Here is a 23,153-nt window from a genome sequence, read left to right on the forward strand (position 1 = left end):
CTAGTTTTTCAGAAGTATTTTGTGAGCAAGAAAGACAAACCTCTCTGGAAAAGCTTTAGTAGTATCCTGAGAAGAAAGACTCCTTAAAGGGAAATCATCCCAATCCTCACTCAATTTGGTGGCAGAATTTTAACAAGGGCCTTTTTGGTGCCCCCAAAGAGTCCCCTCTTGTACTGTACTGACAGAAGAGGTCAAGCAGGGACTCTGTACCCAGTGGTTAAAGTTAAGCCAAATAGGAGCAGGAGCTCAACAGTTCTACCAGCTGTAAGTAGTTGTGGGTATTTCCATCATGTGGTGATGACGTTGTATCATCTTACATGACATAGGGAAGAGAATGGGACAAGGGAGAGCCCAGGATGGGGTGGAGGGTGAACTCTAACTTTGCTTTTAGCAGAGGAGGGGGAGCTGTGCTCCTCCACATTTCTCCTTGCTGTCCATGCCTGCTGTATGATAGCACCCACAGAGATACTCAGGAAGGTGAGGAGATCTTTCAAATTAGTTCCCTGCCTTTGAATTTTTCCCAAGGAGACCCCCACAGATCTTCATTCCCCTTTGTCCCTGGGAACAAGGCCTGCAGAAGAACTGGGTGAGAAGAAAAGTGGATGAGGATGGTTCCCGAAAAGGGGGGAAGTGCTAGTGGGGACTATTGGATGGAGGTGTTGGGGGATGTGTCTCATCCCCAAGCACTGGGGAGGGACAGGAGACACTGTGCATCAATCCATGCTGCTTCTCTCCTAGCTGTTCTGAACAGTGAGAGAGGAAAGATGGTTTAGTGCTTAGGGCGCTAACCTAGGACTTGGGAAACAAGGGGTCAAGTCCCTGCTCCACCACAGACTTCCTGTGTGACCTGGGCAAGTCATTTAGCTGCTCTGTGCCTCCATTCCCCATCTTCAAAATGGGGTTAATAATTCCTCCATACCTCCCTGGGGTGTTGTGAGGGTAAATACAAATAATATTTGAGGGATGCTCAGATACTATGGTAATGGGGACAGATAAGAACCTAAGATAGATAGTCATCCAGTACTGATCTCTGGGACATACACCCCTCTGAGTTTAATCATGGCTAAGCATCAGGGTAACCTGCCCCTCTCCAGAGCCAAGGAAACTGCACATGCATCGGGCCTCTCTGATGTCATTCCTAGCAGCCAGCATGGCAGAGCCATGGACTGCTCCCGGGGGCTGAGGTCTGGCAGCCACACAAGGTATGTCTAGATTGCAATCATAGGATGTGATTGCAGCTTGTGTAGAGATAGCTTGAGTCCTGGAGCAGTGAAGCCAGTTTAGTGTGGGCTGCACAAACCTACCTGGGTAACTGCCAGGGTAGCCTGTTTTGCTGCAGCTTCACTACTCTGGGACCTGAGCTATCTAGATTAGATTTAAACTAGTTTGGGTATGTCTACTCCCACTGACGTAGTCGACCCTGTTACTGCAATTTACACGTACCCATAGACACCACAGGGTTGATGAGTAGACGTCCCCCACTGCAGGATTACACTAGCGGTTAGTGGGGCCAAATATTGTTTATGTTTTAGCTTATGCCATAGACCATGACTGAGTTACAATTTCACCCTTGGAATTTTTTTAGTGATTGCTTTGTCTTTGAAGTGCGGCTCCCACATAAGTGGAGGGTAAATTCCCATTGACTTCGGTGGGATCAAGATCAGGATCAGTCCCCTTGTCTCTATATTAGCTGTAGCGTTCTTTTTTTGCCATAGATATTTTCCTTCATTAAAGTTTCTGCCCAGGGCAGAAAAAGAATGACATGCTGCTGAATACATTGTGAAATATTTGCATTTGTGAGGCCATCCCCCAATCATTGCTCCTCCTCTGACATCAAGATGACACCATTTATAGAGCAGCAGCAATTACTCTTCTCAGTGATCCAGGACTCGGAAGTAACAATGCAGCGGCCAGCGGTGTGTCACCTGCCAGTAAGTTTTAACAAGAGATACTAATTTTCTCTCAATGCAGTGAGAAGCAGTGATGTTAAATGTAAAGCTATATTTTTGTGCTCACCTATTTATTTTAAAGCTGTCAAATCAGTTTAGCACAGAGTTCTCTGACAACTAAATGTGACCTATTTAGCATCTAAAACTGAGTAGAAAAGAATGTGACAGTTGGGAGGTAAGATGAAATAAGGTAAAACTTCTAAGCAGAGGAGTTTATAACCTAATTTTGATTTTTATCTGTAAACCAAAAAGGGTGTAAACAAAGGCATTTACTAATAACACCCAAATGAAAGAATGTGAAGAACCCAACTGGCTTATTATTTGTGCTCTTTATTTAATTTGTGCATTTCTCTCAGCCTGGGCAGCGAAAATGAATGAATTACTTTAATTTTCAGGTTCTCTGCTCTAATGTTTGGGTTGCAAACGTTGCAGGGGAATTTTTATTAGTTTAAAACCATTGGAATTAAAAAAAAAACTGTTGTCATTGGAATTACAAAAAAAGTGACCTGTTGGTTTTAAACTTATTTTTACAAGATTGAACTTTGGGTCAAATCTAACTTCACTCTAATGAATTGTTTGGGGTCACTGCTTAAGTCATGGACTTTCCCCTTTTATTTTTAGCATATTCAATAATCTTTTAATTTCGCTTTTCACTGATGCTTGTAGATATAGAAAGCGTTTGGAGGGCTAGACAGGTTTGTCTCTACCTTACTTCATTTTTTCTTCACTGCTTAAGTGAAGTTTCCCTCCCCCCCAATTAGTTGTCTCTGATCTTACATTCTTTTCAGGTGTTTAATTCAGTATTTATTTTTGTGTGTGAAATCTCTTCTCTCTTTCCCCGAGACATTCAAGTGGAGATGTCTGAGTTCTGACCTTGAATCTTCTACTAACCAGGACAAGTGACTTCAGTTTAGGTCTTTCATTGTAATCTCTCTCTGCCTCAACTTCCCCATCATTAAAATGGGGTGAATGATGCTTTGTAAAGTGCAGTGAGTTATAGGGAAGGAAAGTGCAAAGTGCTAATTATTTCTCTTGGTTCTTTGCTATCCTGCCCCATGGCCTTTAACCTCTCCCATTCCCCTCCACCTCAGGGTTTCTCTGTACATCTCCTTCATTTTCCTTTTCCCCAGGTCCCCTGTTCCCCCCTCCCCCAAAGTCTGCTTTCCTCAGCTCCTAGAGCACTTTCTCTCTCCAGGTCCAGTTCCCTTCATTCCTTCCTTCCTTGGATTCTCTGTTCCTTTTCCCCCACCCTTTAGGGAGGCCTCCCCTTTCTATCTTGTTCTCTTCCCCCCATCTTGGGTTTTCTATTCTCACATTGTCCTTCTATCATGTGTCTCTCTCACCCTCATTCCCCACCTCCACTGCTATTGGCCCTTCACCTGCCACCTCACTCTCTTCCTCTTGTTTCTCTCTCTCCATCATTGTCTTCCCCCCTCCTGCCTTGGGTCCTTTGTTTCCCTGACTTGCTCTCTCCTCCTCCAGTTCTCATCTCCTGTCTCCTGAGTTCTCTCCTCTTCATTTCACACTCCTCTTCACTCGTATTTCCCCAGTCTCTTGCTTTTTTGCACAGGTGATTGCAGAGAGGAATGGGAGACAGGGCCCTCTGGCAGCTGGGAACAATTGTAGTAACTGATCTCCCCTGCACACAGTGACCCCTGCAGACGTAGAGGCAGAACTGCTTCTTTGTTCTGTTCCCTGCTCATTCTCTGCCCTCCACTTCACTGTGCAAGTGCTAAAGGAAAATGGCCAGCTCCATTTCTCTCTCCTTGCAGATCCCATTTGCTTTCAGGGTGAGGGTGATCATATCTGTATGGACTGGAAGATGTGCAGGTGACAGGGGAAAGATGCAGGATCTCACCTGCACAATGCATGTGAGTTACTAGACCTGTATGAGAGAGATGGAGCAGATTCCTGAGCCAGAGGAAACTTTAAATGCACTCTAATCCCATCTAGGCATTTCTAATGCACCAACACCAGGGTACCAAAGCATAGATCCTGAGAATAATCAGACCAATGCATAAGCACCTATAGTTGCAAAGCTGCATGGAAGAGATATAAATATTGACTTCCAATAGAGAGAGGCTTAGCACAAGAGAGGGGTGCGAAGCAAACTCTGGATTTCAACACCCCAACAGTCTGGGGTGTTTGAAATACAAATCCAAAATTTATGGCTTAATCACACAGCTTTTAGTGAGTCTTGCAATTTTTATAATATAAAACGTAAGTGAAAATGTGTTCACTGTTACTAAATAACACCCCAAGCTGTGGGAAATGATGGGGCTAGGTCACACAGAAGTATGACAGGTTAGACTTTCAGGGTACTGCATTAAGATGCACAGTTATGTGAATAATTTGTACACACAATTACTATGATGCATCAAGTGTATAACTCTGTGCAAATGTAAGCTGTTGGCACCAAAAGCAAACAGATTTACATGCACAACTGTGATACTCACTTGGACAAATTAGACATGCATTTGTGCACACAGTTTGGATGCCTACATTTTTTGAAAATCTGGCTCCAAAATTATTTTAAAAATCCAAAACTCCAACTTCAGTTTTTTAACTAGGCAACAACTGAGCAAAATGCAGTCCTTTATATAGGCCAAGATGTCATCTGATTTTCCTGCCATCTTGCAGTTGGCACATTTATCCACCTGCTATTTTGCCTTCCTTCCCCTGAACTGGGGAGTTAGTGGGTTTCCTGATCCTGATTCTTCCCAGCTGCTCTCTTTAAAAGCCAGAGAGGAAAGCAGCGAGAAGAAAATCCTCCCTGATTCAAAGCAGCTAAATCAGAATCAAGGATGAGAATGACCTGCATAGCCAGACTTTCAGAGTTTGGGGAGCAGATAATATTGCAGCACCAATTGAAAGGATTACATTCTCCATTAAATCTGGTCTGGTTTTATAGAACTTTATTACATTTCTATAGAAGTGTGCTGGTTTCATTTCTATTATATTCTATGGGACTGTTCTATAAGGGGAATGTTCTTAAGCTGCTGCCCTCTGAGTTTTAGAGCACATCACAGGCAGTTCCCGGAGTATTCAACTCCTCTCAGTCTCCAAAGTTCAAATGTGGGACACATTGTAAGACAATGACCCGAAATGAGGGATGTGAAAAAAATCAAAGGAACATAAGAATCTCTAAACATTAAAGGACTTTTTAAAAACATATATAATGTTGTCTATCACCCCAGTGTCATGAGTCAACTTTTCTGATGTCACCAAATTACAGAAAGCAAGTTATCACCAGATCAGCTTGGGATGGAGGCCAATCTGGGTTTTAAAAGAGGGATGTCCCTTCTAATGAGTTGCATCACACTCCAGTGAAATTTCAGTACCGTAAAAGGTGTCCTACGCAACTTAATACAACACCTCCTTCTCTCTCACATCTCTGTTCACTTCTCCAATTCACAGCAGGTAGGAATATGAATTATGGTTGGACCTGTCCAGAGGTGAAAGTAAGTCAGCCCGGTCCGGTATACCGACAAGTGCCAGTATGCCGTGCCAGACTGGACCGGCTTCCCCGACTGCTACGGGGAGCCCTGGGCCCTTTAAACCTCCCACCCCCCGCCCACTACAGGGAGCCCTGGGCCCTTTAAAGCCTCCCTACCCCCCTACCCCCGCCCAGCCCCACAGCCGGAGCCCCGGGGCAGTGGCCACAGCCCCCAGGCCGTTTAAAGCACCCCCCCAAGCCCCACTGCTGGAGCCCCAGGGTAGCGGTGGCAGGGCTCCGGTGCTGATTTGAATGGCCAGGGGCTGCCCCGGGCCCTTTAAAGCGCCCCCCCAAGACCCCAGGGCTCCCCTCAGTGGCTGGAGCCCCTGGGCCCTTTAAAGCACCACCCGAGCCCCTCTGCCGCAGCCCCGGGGTAGCAGCAGCAGGGCTCCAGCAGTGATTTAAAGGGCCCAGAGCTCCGTTGCGGTAGCGGCGGACAGAGCCTGGGGCCCTTTAAATCGCCCCGGGGCTCCAAGCTGCCTATGCAGCTGGTAGCTCTGGGGGTGATTTAAAGGGCCCAGGGCTCCCAGCCACAGCTGGAGCCCTGGGGCCTTTAAATCTTGATTTAAAGGGCCTGGGTATTTAAAGGCCACGCCTCTTCCAGTTGAGGCCATGCCCCCCTGCTCAGGACTCCAGAGTACCGGTAAGTCCTTTAAGTTACTTTCACCCCTGGACCTGTCACACACAAATTTGAATGGTCCTGGATTGCAGTGAAGACAATATTCCACTCTTATAAAGCTGCATTGTTTGAACATTGTTCCAGCTCTGCAAAGTGGTCAGTTGGATGGGAGCATGTACCTTACTTCTACTCATCTTTCAAGAGTCTCATAATTGTCCCCAAACATCTCATGTGCAAATCTTAGATCAACAAAATTGTAAAAACAATGAAGTAATACTGAAATCAACAGGGGTCACTGACACCACTTACACTGTACATTAACCTTTTGTCAATAGAAAGCTGGATAATTTTTTCCTTATGTTCATTTTTAACATTTTACTATTTCACTTTTAAAAAATAATTAACATATGAAATATACCTTGTACTATATACCTCAGATATTTAAATATAAGTATGGAAGGATCTTTACTCTTAAGTAAATGGATTAAAAAGCCTATGGAAAAATATACATGGAACAATGCAACCTATTTAAAATGGAAAGGATATAAAATTTAGCTCATCAATAGATCCCACTTTTTTGATGTCTTTGGTTGATCTGATAAGTTGTATGTTCTAAAAGGTTCTGAGGACCAATTGCTGAGAATCCGGAAGGACTGGTCTCTTAATCCATTCTGACCTTGAAGATACAGGTTACTTTGTCCAATATCTCAGTATAAAACCTAATGAATCTAATGTATAATCTGGGTATTTATAAAGTACGTAATCACTGTGGTATCCAAGGCATGACGTTCCAGTCTAGGATCACAGTACATTGAATGATCTCTGCTCTCTAATCCAGATTTTGCTGCACTTTTCCTTGTGTTTTTAACCCCCCCTCTTCTCTCTCTGTCATTTTCTGTCTGTATTTATGGAGTCGGTCTTTCTTTAGCCCTGTTGTTGTAGAAAGGATGTTGTGAAAAAGCAGGTCTTGCATCATGCTGTGAACACAGTTAGCCTTGGGCTCATACTGATTTCTAGTGCTGAGGCATCTCGCAGACTATGGTAGACAGCTGACAATGCTGTACCTCCAGCTCCTGCATATTTCACCATGGGCGCAGATGGTTTCATGTCTTTTAATGCAGTTAGGGGGCTGAGTAACCCAGGGAAGTATTTTTCTGAATACCTGAAAATAAAGGTATAACCATATCCATATAGTAGTTCATATAAATTAATATATGGGTGTAGGTGTTTCTGGGGATAATTATGGAGCATAGTAATGACTCCAGTGATGTGTTGCCAATATTTAAAGAAGGGGGTTCCTCAAAGTTGTTCTTCCTCTCCTTGTCTAAACTTTGGGAGCTAGAGGTGTGTATGCATGAAGAGAATAGAAGGGCCAAAGAATTTACTCATTTGTTTCTTCAAAAATAACCCCCTCTTCCTGTAACCACAACCAAGCTGAAAGGAATCACTAGTTGGTAGTGGAGTATAATGAGCAGAAGGTATATAATATAAGTTGATTTCACATTTCCTTGCTGTTGTGAGTTTGTGTCGGACATGTTGGGGCTGATCCTCAGCAGGTGTAAATTGTCATAGCATAGTTTACCCCAACTAAGGATCTGCCCTCTTGGGTCTGATTTGTACATCTTCTGCTCCGTTAGCAAGTAGCTTTAGTTGTTTTAATGTTCCCATTTTGTTTGAGTGGGATAGTACCACCCTGCCAGAACAGCCATGGGGATGTCTCCTGCAGACACACCTGAACACTGAGAAATGTGCTCCAGAGTTTCCAGAAACAGGATTAGGCAACTAGCTCTCCCACATCTCTGGGCCATGGGTCTGAGGCATCAGCCTTCTTAGAGCAGCAGCCTCATCTCAACTGGAACCCCTTAGGGGTAGCACAGAAAAGACCCGACTGGATTTCTTCTCCAGCAACAGAACTTCACTCCAGGGCAGAGGATGAGGTGGACAGCAGAGGGAGAATAAAATTGGAATATTCTTTTTAATCACCAGAACAGCAGATATCATTGCATTCAGTGTTTAACTTCTTGACAACAGAGTGGAAGATTTAAAAAGAAAAATGTACACATATGTATTTTAAAAAGTGTAGGCATTTCAAATCTAGATGACTGAATATAACACGTACTAGATTTCTGAATCAATGAAGTGCAATATAAGTTTCACTCAGGTTGCCTGAGATCCCATCCTTTTAAAAGATCCATAGAGTTTCTTATTGATCATAGCACTCTTTAGGGAAATGAAGAGACTGGGATATCTATTCTTTCTTTATGTTTGCCTGTAGTATTTTGACAGTAGATACCTTTCATTTGTCATGAAAATACAATGAAAGCAAAAACTAATCAAAGCTGCTTCAAATCAAAGAGAACCAGAATTGCAATTGCACCTGTTTCTATACCCCAAAAATATGTGATACATAAACCAGGCATCCATATGATCATATTGCTGTAACACTTATCCTTCCTCACCCCATCTCCTCCCTACTGTTAGTCACCGTTACTCATTGTGTCACATCTAAAATGTAGACTCTAAGCTCCTTGGTGTAAGGGCTGTGTCTTTTTTGTCTTCTGTGAAGCATCTCTTACACTTTTGAGTATGAATAATAAGATAATTAAGAATAAGAATTAAAATTTAACCTTTGAGTGTCTGGTTGTGAAGACTAACTTTTGGCCTGGAGGCCAGGATTATCAGACAACAGTTAAAGTGGTAGTTTGAGTCCTGGGATACTCCTGGCTATTGAACACCATGACACAGCATCGGACACAGGAGGTACAAGCTGTGCACCAAAGTGATCAATTTGGTAAAGCAACTCCATCTGTGGACACCTAGGCAGAGTAGGTGTGTCTATGCAAATACGGTCCACTCCTGAAGTCGTTTCCCCACAGGTTGTCACTAGATGTCAGGGGAGAGCGCATTCAGACCCTGCTTACATTCTCCTCACAGCTGAGAATTTGTCATCCCGGCCAGTAGCACTCCATATTAGACCAGGTCCACTAGTTCTCCCCATAGGGTCTTAGGATGCCTACTATGGTTGTCACAAGCCTGCGAGCCAAGTGTATCAGTTCTTCATTAGCCATTTCAGAAACATCATAAGTCAGCCTGTTTACTGGCCTGATAATCCTGTCATACCTATTGAGAATGGGCATTGCTGGGGCAGGGGGGACAACTTTTTGGGCATGGGCCCATGGACCTCCTCTTCTAGTACTGGAGGGTTCAGAGCAGCAGGGGCACACTGTCCCCACTGTCCAACAACCTAGCTAGGTTATCTGATTCCTGCCTTTCTTCAAGGAGGTCTAGAAGCACTGATTGGGCAGACTTCTTACTTCAGGTTGGTCTCATTAGTGGCATGGATTTGCCAGCAACAGGCCTAAAGCTTCTGCCATGTGGTTTAGGAATGAAGAAGTGGAGCTCTCACTGAGTTCAGCAGATTGAGACCAGAATGTGTTCTCTTCATACTCAGTCTCAGATGCTTTGGGTAGTGGTGGGTTAGCTCCACGGGGCCCACTACCTGTGCTGGAAGATGGCTTCGGTCCAGCACCTTTTTGCCACCCAGATCCCATGTCATGGCCTATTTTGTAGGGGGTGCCTACTAATTCTTCCATTGGTAGTAAGAGGTTCCATGTACGGTCTTTATTTTCACTGGTCCCATCTCAGGTTTGATTTTGTAGACTGGCAGATCTCCCCGTTTTTTCACCCCTAGGTAAAGTAGTGCCTTCTGTCAAGTAACTTGTGTTTGCCAGCAACTCCCAAATTTTGCAATAGAACTCTGTCTCCCTGTCTGGAGCTCCTGCAAACTCACCCTAGCATCATGCTGGTGCTTGTTACTATCTGTGTTCTTGCAGGCTGCAGACATAGTTAAATGATAAGCATCCCACAACTTATCTTAATTGGGAGACATACTGCTGATGCATCTCAGAGCTATCTCCATCCTCTGATACACCAAAGCACAGATCCATGGGTAATCTGGTTCTTGCCCAAACATCAGAAAATATGGTGTAACTCCCATAGCATCATTCTTTGTGGCACCAAAACTACAACATGCTGGCTCCAAGTTGTCTTCTGCTCTGGACAAAGTCCCCAGCATATTTAACAGAGTTTGATTAAACTGCTCTGGCTGAGGGTCACCTTGTGGTGATATGGGGTTGTCCTGGACTTTTTAATTCTTGCCATCCTGAGCACCACCTTCAGAAAGTAACTTTCAAAATCCCATCACGAGTTGGAATGAACCTAAGCTGGAAGTTCATACACTGAAAAATATTTCTCCCACAACACTCAAGCAATGGTAGTGGCCTTCTGGTCATGTGTTGGATATGCCTGCACATACTGCATAAAATGGTTAGTCATTAATAAAATGTTCCCCATATTCTCTCTGCCTACTTCTAAAGGCAAGAAGTCAATGCATACCAGCTGGTTTGCTGCTGATAATATTCTCCAGATACACAGCTCTAATGGGCAGTTTTCCTTTGAATCCACCGAGCACTTGTCTTGCATTTCTTGTGAACATCCCAGGCCATCCAGGGGGTTGTAAGCATTGCAGCCAGCACTTCATGTTGTGATTCTCTGATGGGTCCAGATACCTCAGTTTTATATGTGCTGCCCTCTTGCCTTTTGCTGCCTCTTGTGGTTCGAATTCAGCAAGCTACCATGCTATGCATTATGGGGTGTTTCATATCATGTCTCTTTATGCATATCATGATAACACACTAAGTACAAACAAGAAGCAACAGAGGGCAGTTGGGATCATCCACTGCTCCCATTTATTCCTGGCCCCTCACTTATCCAGCAGTGACTCCCCCCTGTATCATGGTGCTTCTGTTACAATCTCCAGCTTCATCTGAAATTTCAGTGAACTGCAGGTCAATTCATTCATCCCCTTTTCCCCATTAAACAGGCTCCAGAAATCAGTACTTCAAGAAAACCCCACAAATTCTCTGAGTTGCCTCTCTTGGCATTCTGTATACTTTGCAGTTCAGTTCTGGTTTCTGAGGATGAAAGGGGAAGGAAATCTTTGCCTACTGCTTGTGGTGGGTGAGCATTTGCTTTGCAATATCAGCTTCCTCTGCAGACATTTTCATGGGGGGGGGGGGAGAAATCAGTCATGTAGACTGAGTGCACATAGAGCAAGGCACAAAAATATTACTAGTGGTCACTGACCATACGCCAGTAATTGATACTGACAAGTCAGAAAAAAATTATAACCTTACAACAGGGATATGGTCTTGCACCAAACCCAAGATCTAAAAACAGCTGTACTTCTGAAATATGAATACAAATCTAGGTTAAAATTTTGCAAATGGCCCTTGTCTTTAAAATAAGCCAAACCAAAATTTCCAACCCAAAAACACACCTAGATTTGGCATGTTGAAAATCCAGATCCAAAGTAAATGGACTAGGCCCATCTCTACTGAAATTGCAAATGAAATGACACATAGTATATTTGCATTTCCCCATTTTTTTTCTCTAGCATATACAGAATATTTCTGCCTGCTACAGATACATATTGATGGAAGAGGAAGACCATAAACAGAACATTTAATTTGTGTTTTGAAAATGTATTTTATTCATTTACTTATTTGTTGCAGAAAAGTGAAATGCACTAGAATCACTTCTGAGCAATTGAGTAATTATGGTTTAAAGTAGGATTATTTCTAAAAAGTATAACTGTGTAAAAAAAGGCACCTTCTTTCTCCACAGATCTGTTTGCCTCCCAGTCTGTGTCCAGTCACATTTGTTAGCTCTAGGATCTGACCCAGTTCCCACTAAAGTTGATGGAAAGACTCCCACTGACTTCAGTGACTTCTCATTAACTTCACCTGAGCAGGCCTATCAACGGATACATTCACCACTGTATTCACCATATCCACTTTGATTGAATTGGCCTCGTTAGCACTAAAAAAAGTAATTTTCCCACTGTTGATATTCACCTCTTCTTGTCAACTGTTGAGAATGGACCACATTCACCCTAGCTGAATTGGCCTCATTAGCACTGACCCCCCCCCCCCACTTGGTAAGGCAATTCCCATCTTTTCATATGCTATATATTTATACCTGTTTACTGTATTTTCCACTCCATGCATCTGATGAAGTGGGTTATATCCCACAAAAGCTTATGCCCAAATAAATTTTTTGGTCTGTAAGGTGCCACAAAGACTCCTCATTGTTTTTATTCACCACTGTGGCAACACATTGTGGCCTACCTGGGGATTAGCTCATGACCAGTCTGATGCTCCCCCTTTCAGTTACTCACTCCATGGTGAGTGTCTGTCTGTCTGTCTCTCTCTGGAGTCAGGTTACTCCCTCAGGGTGATTTTTATGGCTTAGCCCTCTGGCCAGGTAACTATAATTTTCCCCTTCAGGCACAGTATCAAAGTCTCCATGGATAACCGTCTCAGGTAGTCTTCCACTACACTTCTCAGACTATGCCACTTCCCCAGTGGCTGGTAGGGTAACACAGCCCACGCACTATTCCGGGTTCCAGCAAGGGACCCCTCTACCCAGCAATCTCAGTTTGCTCATTCCCAGACCTTGCTGCTGTTTCCCTGTGCTCCTTACTACTTCCCTTCCTATCTTCTGACTTACCTCTAGGTTACCCATGGAGATTCCTCTGCTCCCTATGGCTATTTTACCACTCTGGGGTTCTCGCCAGAGTCTGTATTTCAAGCCAGGATCTCAGGGCTTGCTCCCCTCTAGAAATCCCCCTTGTCTGTTACCAACTCTCCTCTCTAGGGAATGCCTGCAGAATTTTTCCCTACAGCCCTCTCTTACCACCAACTTCTACTCTATGTCTAGTCCAGCTCTTCCTACAGCTGGGCTTCATCAGCCAGCAAGCCTTAACAGCTCTCGCTCTCCTCCAGGTGCAGCCTGTAACAGGGTTAATTGGCCCTATCTCTCTAACTGGACTTGTGTGCATAGGGACCTCATCAAAAGCCCCAGATGACAAAGATATAGAGTAGGATTTTTTTATTATTTTCCTATTTCTTAGTGCTTTTTTCACTCCTGTTAAGCCTGCAGAACCAAAATAACTTAAAGAGAGTGAGCTGGATTCTGTTCCTTCTTATATCTCATCAACAGCATTGTTTACTAAGCACCAACCAGTTACATCTGTGCAAACATACTGAAGGCAATGGGGTTGCACATGTGTCACTGAGGGCTCACTCTAGCAAGCAGAACCTTTATTACTGGTGAAAGGCCAGTGAAGGAAAGAACAATGCTTGACTCTCAGAGCCCCGATTGAGTTTTCTGTGCTGGAAGTTTAAAAACAATTTTTTTTACTTGTAAAAAGTTGAGCACTTTTATTGCAGAAATGATTCAGAGACAAACACAGAAGCTCACAATGCCATTTTTCAGAATAGAACTGCACCTGAAGGGGAATCTCTATAGTCTCTTTATGTAATGGGTGGGTACAGTGTTTGAGAACTGTGATTCATTCATATCCATCTTTAAGAGTTATTGCAGTTTTGGTAACGGAAAATCAAGTGTCAGATTGCATCATATTCAATACCTGATCCACTATAACTCCCAGATCCTTTCCAGCAGTACTACCACCTAGCCAGTCATTCCCCATTTTGTAGTTATGTATTTGATTTTTCCTTCCTAACATAAGTACTTCACCCTTATCTTTATTTAATTTCATCTTATTGAATACAGACAAATTCTCCAATTTGTCAAGGTCATTTTGAATTCTAATCCTGTCCTTCAAAGTGCTTGCAACCCTCCAAGCTTGACAATATTGAATAATACCAGACCCAGAACTGACCCCTGGCAGAACACCACTGGATATACCTGCCCAGTCTGAGATTGAACCATTGATAACTGTTGATAACCATTGATAACTCTTTTGAGTATCAGAGTGATAGCCGTGTTAGTCTGTATCAGCAAAAAGAACGAGGAATACTTGTGGCACCTTAGAGAGACTAACAAATTTATGTGAACATAAGCTTTCATGGGCTAAAACCCACTTCATCAGATGCATGCAGTAGAAAATACAGTAGGAAGATAGATAGATATATACACAGAGAACATGAAAAAATGGGTGTTGCCATACCCACTATAACGAGAGTGATCAGTTGAGGTGAGCTATTATCAGCAAGAGAAATTATTACACTCTCACACTATCAGAGGCTCGTTCACCTGCACATCTATCAATGTGATATATGCCATCATGTGGCAGCAATGCCCCTCTGCCATGTACATTGGCCAAAAGAATAAATAGACACAAATCAGAAGTCAAGAGTTATAACATTCAAAAACCAGTAGAAGAACACTTCAACCTCCCTGGTCACTCGATTACAGACCTAAAAGTCACAATTCTTCAACAAAAAAATTTCAAAAACAGACTCCAGCGAGAAACTGCTGAATTGGAATTAATTTGCAAACTGGACACCATTAAATTAGGCTTGAATAAAGACTGGGAGTGGATGGGTCATTACACAAAGTAAAACTATTTTGTCATGCTTATTTTCCCCCCTACTGTTACTCACACCTTCTTGTCAACTGTTGGACATGGGCCATCCTGATTATCCCTACAAAAGGTTTTTTTACTCCTGCTGATAATAGTTCTCCCTAACTGATCACTCTCATTATAGTGGGTATGGCAACACCCATTTTTTCATGTTCTCTCTGTGTGTGTGTATATCTATATCTATCTATCTTCCTACTGTATTTTCCACTGCATACATCCGATGAAGTGGGTTTTAGCCCACAAAAGCTTATGCTCAAATAAATTTGTTAGTCTCTAAGGTGCCACAAGTACTCCTTGTTCTTTTTCTTTTGAGTATGGTGTTTCAACCAGGTGTGCTCCCACTTTATAGTAATTTCATCTAGCCTGCATTTGCCTAGTTTGCTTATGAGAATATCCTGTGAGATTGTGTCAAGAGCCTTACTAAAATCAAGTTATATCACGTCTAATACTTTCTATCCACTATGCCAGTAACCCTATCAAAGAAGGAAATGAGATTGGTTTAGCATGACTGGTTCTTAGCAAATCCATGCTGGCTGTTCCTTTTCACCCTATTATCCTCTAGCTGCTCATAAATTGATGGTTTAATAATTTGTTCCAGTATGTTTCCAGGTATCAACGTTAGGCTGACTGATCTATAATTCCCAGGGTCCTCTTTGTTCCTGAGTTCTCCAAGATAATCACTAATGGCTCCGAGATTGCTTCAGCTAGTTCCTTACGTACCTTAGGATGAATATCATCAGGCCCTGCTGACTTGAATACATCTAATTTATCTAAATATTCTTTAACTTTTCTTTCCCTATTTTGGCTTGTGTTCCTTCCCCCTTTTTGTTAATATTAACCATGTTGAGCAGCTGGTCACCATTAACTTTTTTAGCAAAGAGTGAAGCAGAATAGGCATTAAACACCTCAGCCTTCATAATGTCATCAGTTATCAACTCTCCTTCCTGACTAAATAGAGGACCAACACTTTCCTTCATCTTTCTCTTGCTCCTAATGTATTTAAAGAACCTTTTCTTATTGCTTTTTTGTACCTTGCTAGGTGTAACTCATTTTTTGCCCCAGCCTTTCTGATTTTGTCCCTACATGCATGTGCTGTTCTTCTGTATTCTTCCTTAGCAATTTATCAATGTTTCCACTTTTTGTAGGATTCCTTTTTGATTTTCAGGTCTGGGTGGCAAGTGAACCACCAGCTCACGGAGGCTAGCTAGCCCTTGGCCCAGCCCCTTCTGCCCAAGGCCCCACCCCCACTGGAGCCCAAAGCCCCCCCTCCCCCATTATCAAGTTTTATGTTTTGGATATTTCTGTTATTTGTTCCCAAAAATGCCTTATTTACCTCCTCTAACCTGAACATAGGAAAAGATTAAAAATATAGCCAAGATTAACATTCAGTCTCTAACTCACTTCTTTGTGATCAGATACGGGGGGACAGTGACATTACCCTCTGTAGATTATGGACAATTGTGAAGTTGCTTAGAACTAAAGGGCAAAGAACAATTGTGCTCAGAACAATAAGGAGGAAACTTTACATACTAGATTATACAGGTGGAAATAATAGTTATACACGTAAGGCTTAATTTTGACAGCCATACTTAGGTTGAGCTTGATTATTCACTTCCTTTCTTCTTGTATAGTAATTTATATGGGTGTAAAATGTGCATAAATTGCTACTGCTTTGATCGGATATGATTTTACAACCACTTTGCGCAAGTGTAAATGTTTATGCCAGATGTGAGGCAACGTAATATCAGGCCATCAAATAGTATGTTATTGTAGAAGTAGTCAAAGAGATTCCAATGAGAGTACTCACAGATTAAAATACTGCTCAGCATGAGTGAGGACAGCAGAATAGGAACCCTAGAGATAGTGTAATAATTTTAATTTTAAATATCTTTTCTATTGGCACTATATTATTTATATTATGGTAGTGCCTAGCGGCCCCAGTCCTGGACAAGGACCGCACTGTGCTAGGTGCTGTATAAACACAGAAAAAGACAGTCCCTGCCCCAAAGAGTTTACAATCTAATTCTTAGCAATATTTTAACTTTGTGAAAGGTTTGACTTGAACACAGAAGGCACCCAAATTCATGGGGGATTCTTGTTCTAGCCAAGCCTGCAGACAATCTGCTCTGCTCCATGAACTTTTGTAGACCTATGTTGGTGCAGATCAGTCAATGCATTCCTCCTTTTATTAAAATAAATCTCAATCAGGTCACATTATGCTTATGAAAACGTATTAGGGCTCTGGCACTGGTTTCATTTCATTTACATTTTAGAAGGTTTAAGTAAATGTGTTAACAACTGATAATGAAATAAGTCTTGCCTTGGATTTATAAGCTTCATAAAGTTGGCTTAATGTTTGCCCCAGGGCACTCTGTCATGTTGATCAGGAATTTACTCAATTGCCAAGCTTGCATCAAAGAATCCATGTACATGTACTCTAGCCCAGACCCAGGGCTTTCTTTTCTTATATACTTTGGTAACTTATAAAGAAGAAACCTGCAACAATGAAGGATAACTAGAAATTATAAATCATCCTATTGGGATGGATAAGCCAACATCCCCTTTTGCTATGTGCCAAATGAGAGCTTTGAGTCAGCAGGGCCTCCCGCAGAGAGAACTGTATCCATGAAAATAAACTTCAACTGAAAACATTTTAAAGTATGTACTAAAAATAATAAAAATATATAAAACAGAAACATATCCACAGCGTGAGTCAGTGTTCTGTTATGGCCATTGTGGATGGCAGCCCTACGCAGATTTGCTCCAGAGGAAACATAAATCTTAGGCAACTCTCAGCCCTAGTGTAAGTGCTTGCAATTCTATTGAAGTTAACAAAATTAAATCCACTTACATTAGGTCTGACTTTGGCTCTTAGTATTCTAGACACCCTGAAGCACGTCCATTGCTATTTAGAATAGTTTGCAGGGCAATTCTATGCTGAAAAATGACACTGTCTTATTAAACAGTTCTGCTGTCTGTGTCACATCTAGTGACAGAAAGTAATTTTTATTGTTTTTTACATCTGTTACCTCTTCAGACCTAACAGAGCTAGGAGAGAATGAGCTAGATTCTGTTCCTCCTTGTACTTCATCAACAGAATTGTTTAGTAAATTTCAATCAGTTACACCTATAAAAATGTGCAGAAAGCAATGGGGGTTTCACAGATGTCACTTGGAGTCTAATTTGCCCTGCAGAGCCTTTGTTATGCCTGGAGATTCATGAAAAAGTCCCAGCTTGAGTCTGAGATCCCAGATTGAATTTCCAAGTGTAGGAGCCAGGAGATACATGTTTTTACCAACAAATTGAGCATATTTGATAACGAAATAAGAGACAAAAAACAGGGAATTCAGGGTTGCCCTTATTACAGTGTTACTTTTCAAAACAGATTTGTACTTTAACAAACTGTAGCATGCTGTGTATTTACAGACTGTTAACACAGTTTAATCTTCTTCAAACTGTAGAGTATTCTGTATAGTCAGCAGTAGTTCAATTGACATGGATATCCCTGGTGAAATAAACAGCTCCATCGAATACAAGTTTCCCTAAATACATGCTCTAGACTACTTTGAGTGCTTCATTGCAGTCAGCTACTCATTAATTATTCACAAAAAGAAAAGGAGTACTTGTGGCACCTTAGAGACTAACCAATTTAGTTGAGCATGAGCTTTCGTGAGCTACAGCTCACTTCATCGGATGCATACCGTGGAAACAGCAGAAGACATTATATACACACAGAGACCATGAAACAATACCTCCTCCCACCCCACTGTCCTGCTGGTAATAGCTTATCTAAAGTGATCATCAAGTTGGGCCATTTCCAGCACAATTCCAGGTTTTCTCACCCTCCGCACCCCCCCCCCCCCAAACTCACTCTCCTGCTGGTAATAGCCCATCCAAAGTGACCACTCTCTTCACAATGTGTATGATAATCAAGGTGGGCCATTTCCTGCACAAATCCAGGTTCTCTCACCCCCTCACCCCCCTCCAAAAACCACACACACAAACTCACTCTCCTGCTGGTAATAGCTTATCCAAAGTGACCACTCTCCCTACAATGTGCATGATAATCAAGGTCGCTATCTTACAACAAAAAAACTTCAAATCCAGACTCCAGCGAGAAACTGCTGAATTGGAATTCATTTGCAAATTGGATACTATTAATTTAGGCTTAAATAGAGACTGGGAGTGGCTAAGTCATTATGCAAGGTAGCCTATTTCCCCTTGTTTTTTCCTCCCCCCCCCCCGACGTTCTGGTTAAACTTGGATTTAAACTTGGAGAGTGGTCAGTTTGGATGAGCTATTGCCAGCAGGAGAGTGAGTTTGTGTGTGTGTGTTTCGGGTGGGGGGTGGGGTGAGAAAGCCTGGATTTGTGCTGGAAATGGCCCACCTTGATTACCATGCACATTGTAGGGAGAGTGGTCCCTTTGGATGAGCTATTACCAGCAGGAGAGTGAGTTTGTGTGTGTATGGGGCTGGGGGGGGGGGGTGAGAAAACCTGGATTTGTGCTGGAAATGGCCCACCTTGATTACCATGCACATTGCAGGGAGAGTGGTCACTTTGGATGAGCTATTACCAGCAGGAGAGTGAGTTTGTGTGTGTATGGGGGTGGGGGCATGAGAAAGCCTGGATTTGTGCTGGAAATGGCCCACCTTGATTACCATGCACATTGTAGGGAGAGTGGTCACTTTGGATAAGCTATTACCAGCAGGAGAGTGAGTTTGTGTGTGTGGTTTTTGGAGGGGGGTGAGGGAGTGAGAGAACCTGGATTTGTGCTGGAAATGGCCCAACTTGATGATCACTTTAGATAAGCTATTACCAGCAGGACAGTGGGGTGGGAGGAGGTATTGTTTCATGGTCTCTGTGTGTATATAATGTCTTCTGCAGTTTCCACGGTATGCATCCGATGAAGTGAGCTGTAGCTCAAGAAAGCTCATGCTCAACTAAATTGGTTAGTCTCTAAGGTGCCACAAGTACTCCTTTTCTTTTTGCGAATACAGACTAACACGGCTGTTACTCTGAAACCTGTCATTAATTATTGTTATTATTTATCTATATTACTGTAGACTCCAAAGCATCCACATAGAAAGAGGCCTGATTATTCTAGATGTAGTACAAGCATACAGAGGAAACAGTCCCTGCTCCAGTGAGTTGACCATCTAAGTAAAAAAATGATAGAACAAGTGGGTGTGGCAGACAAACAGAAGAGGGGGCGGGGGCAGGGGAAAGGAATTAAATTATCAGAGCTGAATGGCTGCTTTAGTTTTTAGCTCTGTGTTGAAGCTGGCACAATCAGCAGATATCACCACTTCCTAGCCCCCCACAAATCCCCTCAAATCCCAAATTCATGGGGGCTTCTTGTTCTAGCCAAACCTGCAGACAATCTGCTCTGCTCCATGAACTGTTGTAGACCTGTGCTGGTGCTCTCCTACTGGTTTTTGAATGTTACAATTCTTGATGTCTGAAGCAACTACTCACCAGCAACTACACACCGCACAACAAAAACACTAACCCAGGAACCAATCCCTGCAACAAACCCCGTTGCCAACTCTGTTCACATATCTATTCAGGGGACACTATCATAGGATCTAATCACATCAGCCACACCATCAGGGGCTCATTCACCTGCACATGTACCAATGTGATATATGCCATCATGTGCCAGCAATGCTCCTCTGCCATGTACATTGGCCAAACTGGACAGTCTCTACGCAAAAGAATAAATGGACACAAATCAGATGTCAAGAATTGTAACATTCAAAAACCAGTAGGAGAACACTTCAGTCTCCCTGGTCACTCAATAACGGACCTAAAAGTGGCAATTCTTCAACAAAAAAACTTCAGAAACAGACTCCAGTGTGAAACTGCAGAACTGGAATTAATTTGCAAACTGGACACCATCACATTAGGCCTGAATAAAGACTGGGAGTGGTTTGGTCATTACAAAACCTAAACTTAATTTCCCCCATACTAATTTTCCTCTGCCATCACCCACACCTTCTTGTCAACTGTTTGAAATGGGCCACTCTCATTACCACCACAAAAGTTATTTTTCCTGCCTTGGTATCCTACTGTTAATTGAATTGTCTCGTTAGACTGACCTCACACTTGGTAAGGCAACTCCCATCTTTTCATGTATTTATACCTGCTCCTGTATTTTCCACTCCATGCGTCTGATGAAGTGGGTTCTAGCCCACGAAAGCCTATGCCCAAATAAATTTGTTAGTCTCTAAGGTGCCACAAGGACTCCTTGTTGTTTTTACTGATACAGACTAACACGGCTACCTCTTTGAAACAGTTTGAATAGATGTTGAAAAATGAAGGCAATGAGGAATGTTTCATTTATAATGAAACCTCAGTGCTGTAAGGTGCTAATTGCCCTTCACTGCCAATTGCTTCCATGCAGTGTACTTGTAGCTGTGCCGGTACTAGGATAGCAGAGAGACAAGGTGGCTAACGTAATATCTTTTATTGGACCTACTTCTGTTGGTGTTGATTAAATGGTCCCTTACAATATGTGCGAGCTACTTATGCTAAACAATCTGTTCCACCTTGCATTTTGCTGCTGGGAGTTCATTTCCCAGACCTGAAAAAGAGCTCTGTGTGGCTCAAAAGCTGGTCTCTCTCAGCAACAGAAGTTGGTCCAATAAAAGATATTACTTCACCCGCATTGTCTCTCTAACGGCTTCCATGTGACAGGGTGGTGAGAACAGTGGCTTGAAATATTGTACTGAAACTTTTTTTTTTTCAACAAAAAGTGTTCTTTTGATAAAATGGTAATTTTTGTGAGAAAATTTCAGTTTTCACCAATTTTTTTCTGGTTTTCGTAAAAAAATCTAACCCCTGAAAACCAGATCTTTTTATTTATGTATACATTTTGGGTTTTTTGGGGTTTGCTTTATTATTTTTTGACCACTGGGACCTTCAGTTTTCTGACAAAAAACTAAAAAGCCTCCATGAAAATTTCCGACATAACCACACGTTTTCATTTTTGTTGAATTGTTTCATGGCAATAAACATACATTGCTGAACAGCTGCAGTGCTGAGCAGCTTCAACAGCCTTTGGGCCTAATCTCACAAACCTCTGAGTGTCTGCTGTGAAGTGTTAAACACCTTCCACTGCCATCAAAGTGATTGACTCTACTTATGGTAGTAAATGCTACTGCTCTTTTTACAGGATTGGGCCCTTATACACACAAGTCAAGAACAGAAAGTCTTCAGGTTTTCTGTGCCACTCTAATTCACTTAAACTACTTATTTTTTATTTAAAAGTCTTCTTTTCAAACTCATTTCACTGAGGACTAACCACAGATATAGTATGTAATTTTGCATTTTGATAATTTTTTCAGCCACACATGCATAAAAAAGTGTTACATTTCCTTTTTAAAGATAACACCCCCCAACTGTTTGGGTAACTTTGAAAGGTGGAATAGTTTTTTTAAAAAATCACCCTTGGCCTGATTTGGTCCAAGCGTGGAAAATGTTAGCCTCAAAAGATAATTTTTGGGTAAGTCCTGGGTAGGTTGTTATAATGAAAGTTACCTTGCACCTTCACACTAATCTTTCTTTACTACACTATGGATTTCAAAGTGTATCCATTTATCAAGCCTCCATCCTTGCTCCATTCAAATCATACTTAGACCCACTTCTGTAGTGTCACAAAATCCCTCCCACCGTTTCCCACATTTTTTGGAGCAGGAGATGTTTGTATGACTAACTTGAGTAATCATATCCTCATATATTAGTAACATCAGTCTTTGCTGACCATCTCCTTTCCTGGTGTATGTTATAGCCTTACTTGTGTGACAGATCTACCACTTAGAATGTAGGGTCTTTGGAGTGGGGACCTGTCATTTACATCTTTTTGGTGAAGTATTCACCCAACTGTGGACACTTTGAAATAATAACTAATAATAATTATAATACATTCTTTTAAATACTTAGTTGGGTTGTTACTAGAAACCTCAGCACTTACTGAAAGTCAGAAACATATTTTTAAAGGTAACGGGGGAAAAATGCCAACCAGAAAAAAAATGAATCAAGTTAATGTGTAGAAGGAAACCAATGCAGAAGAAATAAGTGGGTTCCAGGGAGTTAGCAGCTTTGAAATGATGCAAGAGCCTACTGCTTCTGCTTATATTTTGTTGTTTTACAAATATGGGGAGAGGTTTAAAAGGATTTTGACACCTTTTGGCTTGTTGAATTCATGAATTTTCAGGGGCAAGCCAGAAAATATTAGTGCAGATCTGAGCCAATGGGGTGACTTGGCTCTCCAGTGTGAGGGACAAACTGTGATCTCATCTACAGGGAAACAAATCCAGAGCCACTCCAGGAAATTCTGTGTAGTCATGTGTCAGACAGGAATATATTAATGCGAAATAGGTGCCTTTTAGTTTGGTCTAGCAGTTACAGCACAGCACTTTAGTGTGTCACTTTTGTTGTGTCATTTCTTTCCACTGCTTTCCTCTCTAGGCTTCTGGACCCAGATAAGGTAAAAAGAAAAATAAACCAAACTGTCAGCCCCAACTGGGCTCAACATGTAGCCCTGTTCTCTCAGGGGGACTTCTCTGGCACGTTTGTCAGGAGCCTTCCAGGTAGTCTTCCTCCATAGCCTCTCCCTTCTGAGCTGGTGTCATAAA

At 42.2% G+C, this 23,153-nt stretch overlaps 1 protein-coding gene across 1 annotated transcript in view; it reads left to right on the top strand.

Annotated features, from left to right (window-relative positions):
* The first annotated feature begins 1,824 nt into the window (after positions 1 to 1,824).
* Positions 1,825 to 23,153, top strand: part of LOC311525560 (uricase-like) — a 45,434-nt gene continuing 24,105 nt past the window's right edge. The window contains exon 1 of the mRNA XM_084637804.1: positions 1,825 to 1,931. Coding sequence (XP_084493930.1) covers positions 1,839 to 1,931 — 93 coding nt within the window. The 5' untranslated portion in view covers positions 1,825 to 1,838. The remainder of the gene's footprint in view (positions 1,932 to 23,153) is intronic.

Source organism: Lepidochelys olivacea (genome assembly GCF_965140295.1).
Source record: "Lepidochelys olivacea isolate rLepOli2 genome assembly, chromosome: 8".
Taxonomy (NCBI): Eukaryota; Metazoa; Chordata; order Testudines; family Cheloniidae; genus Lepidochelys; species Lepidochelys olivacea.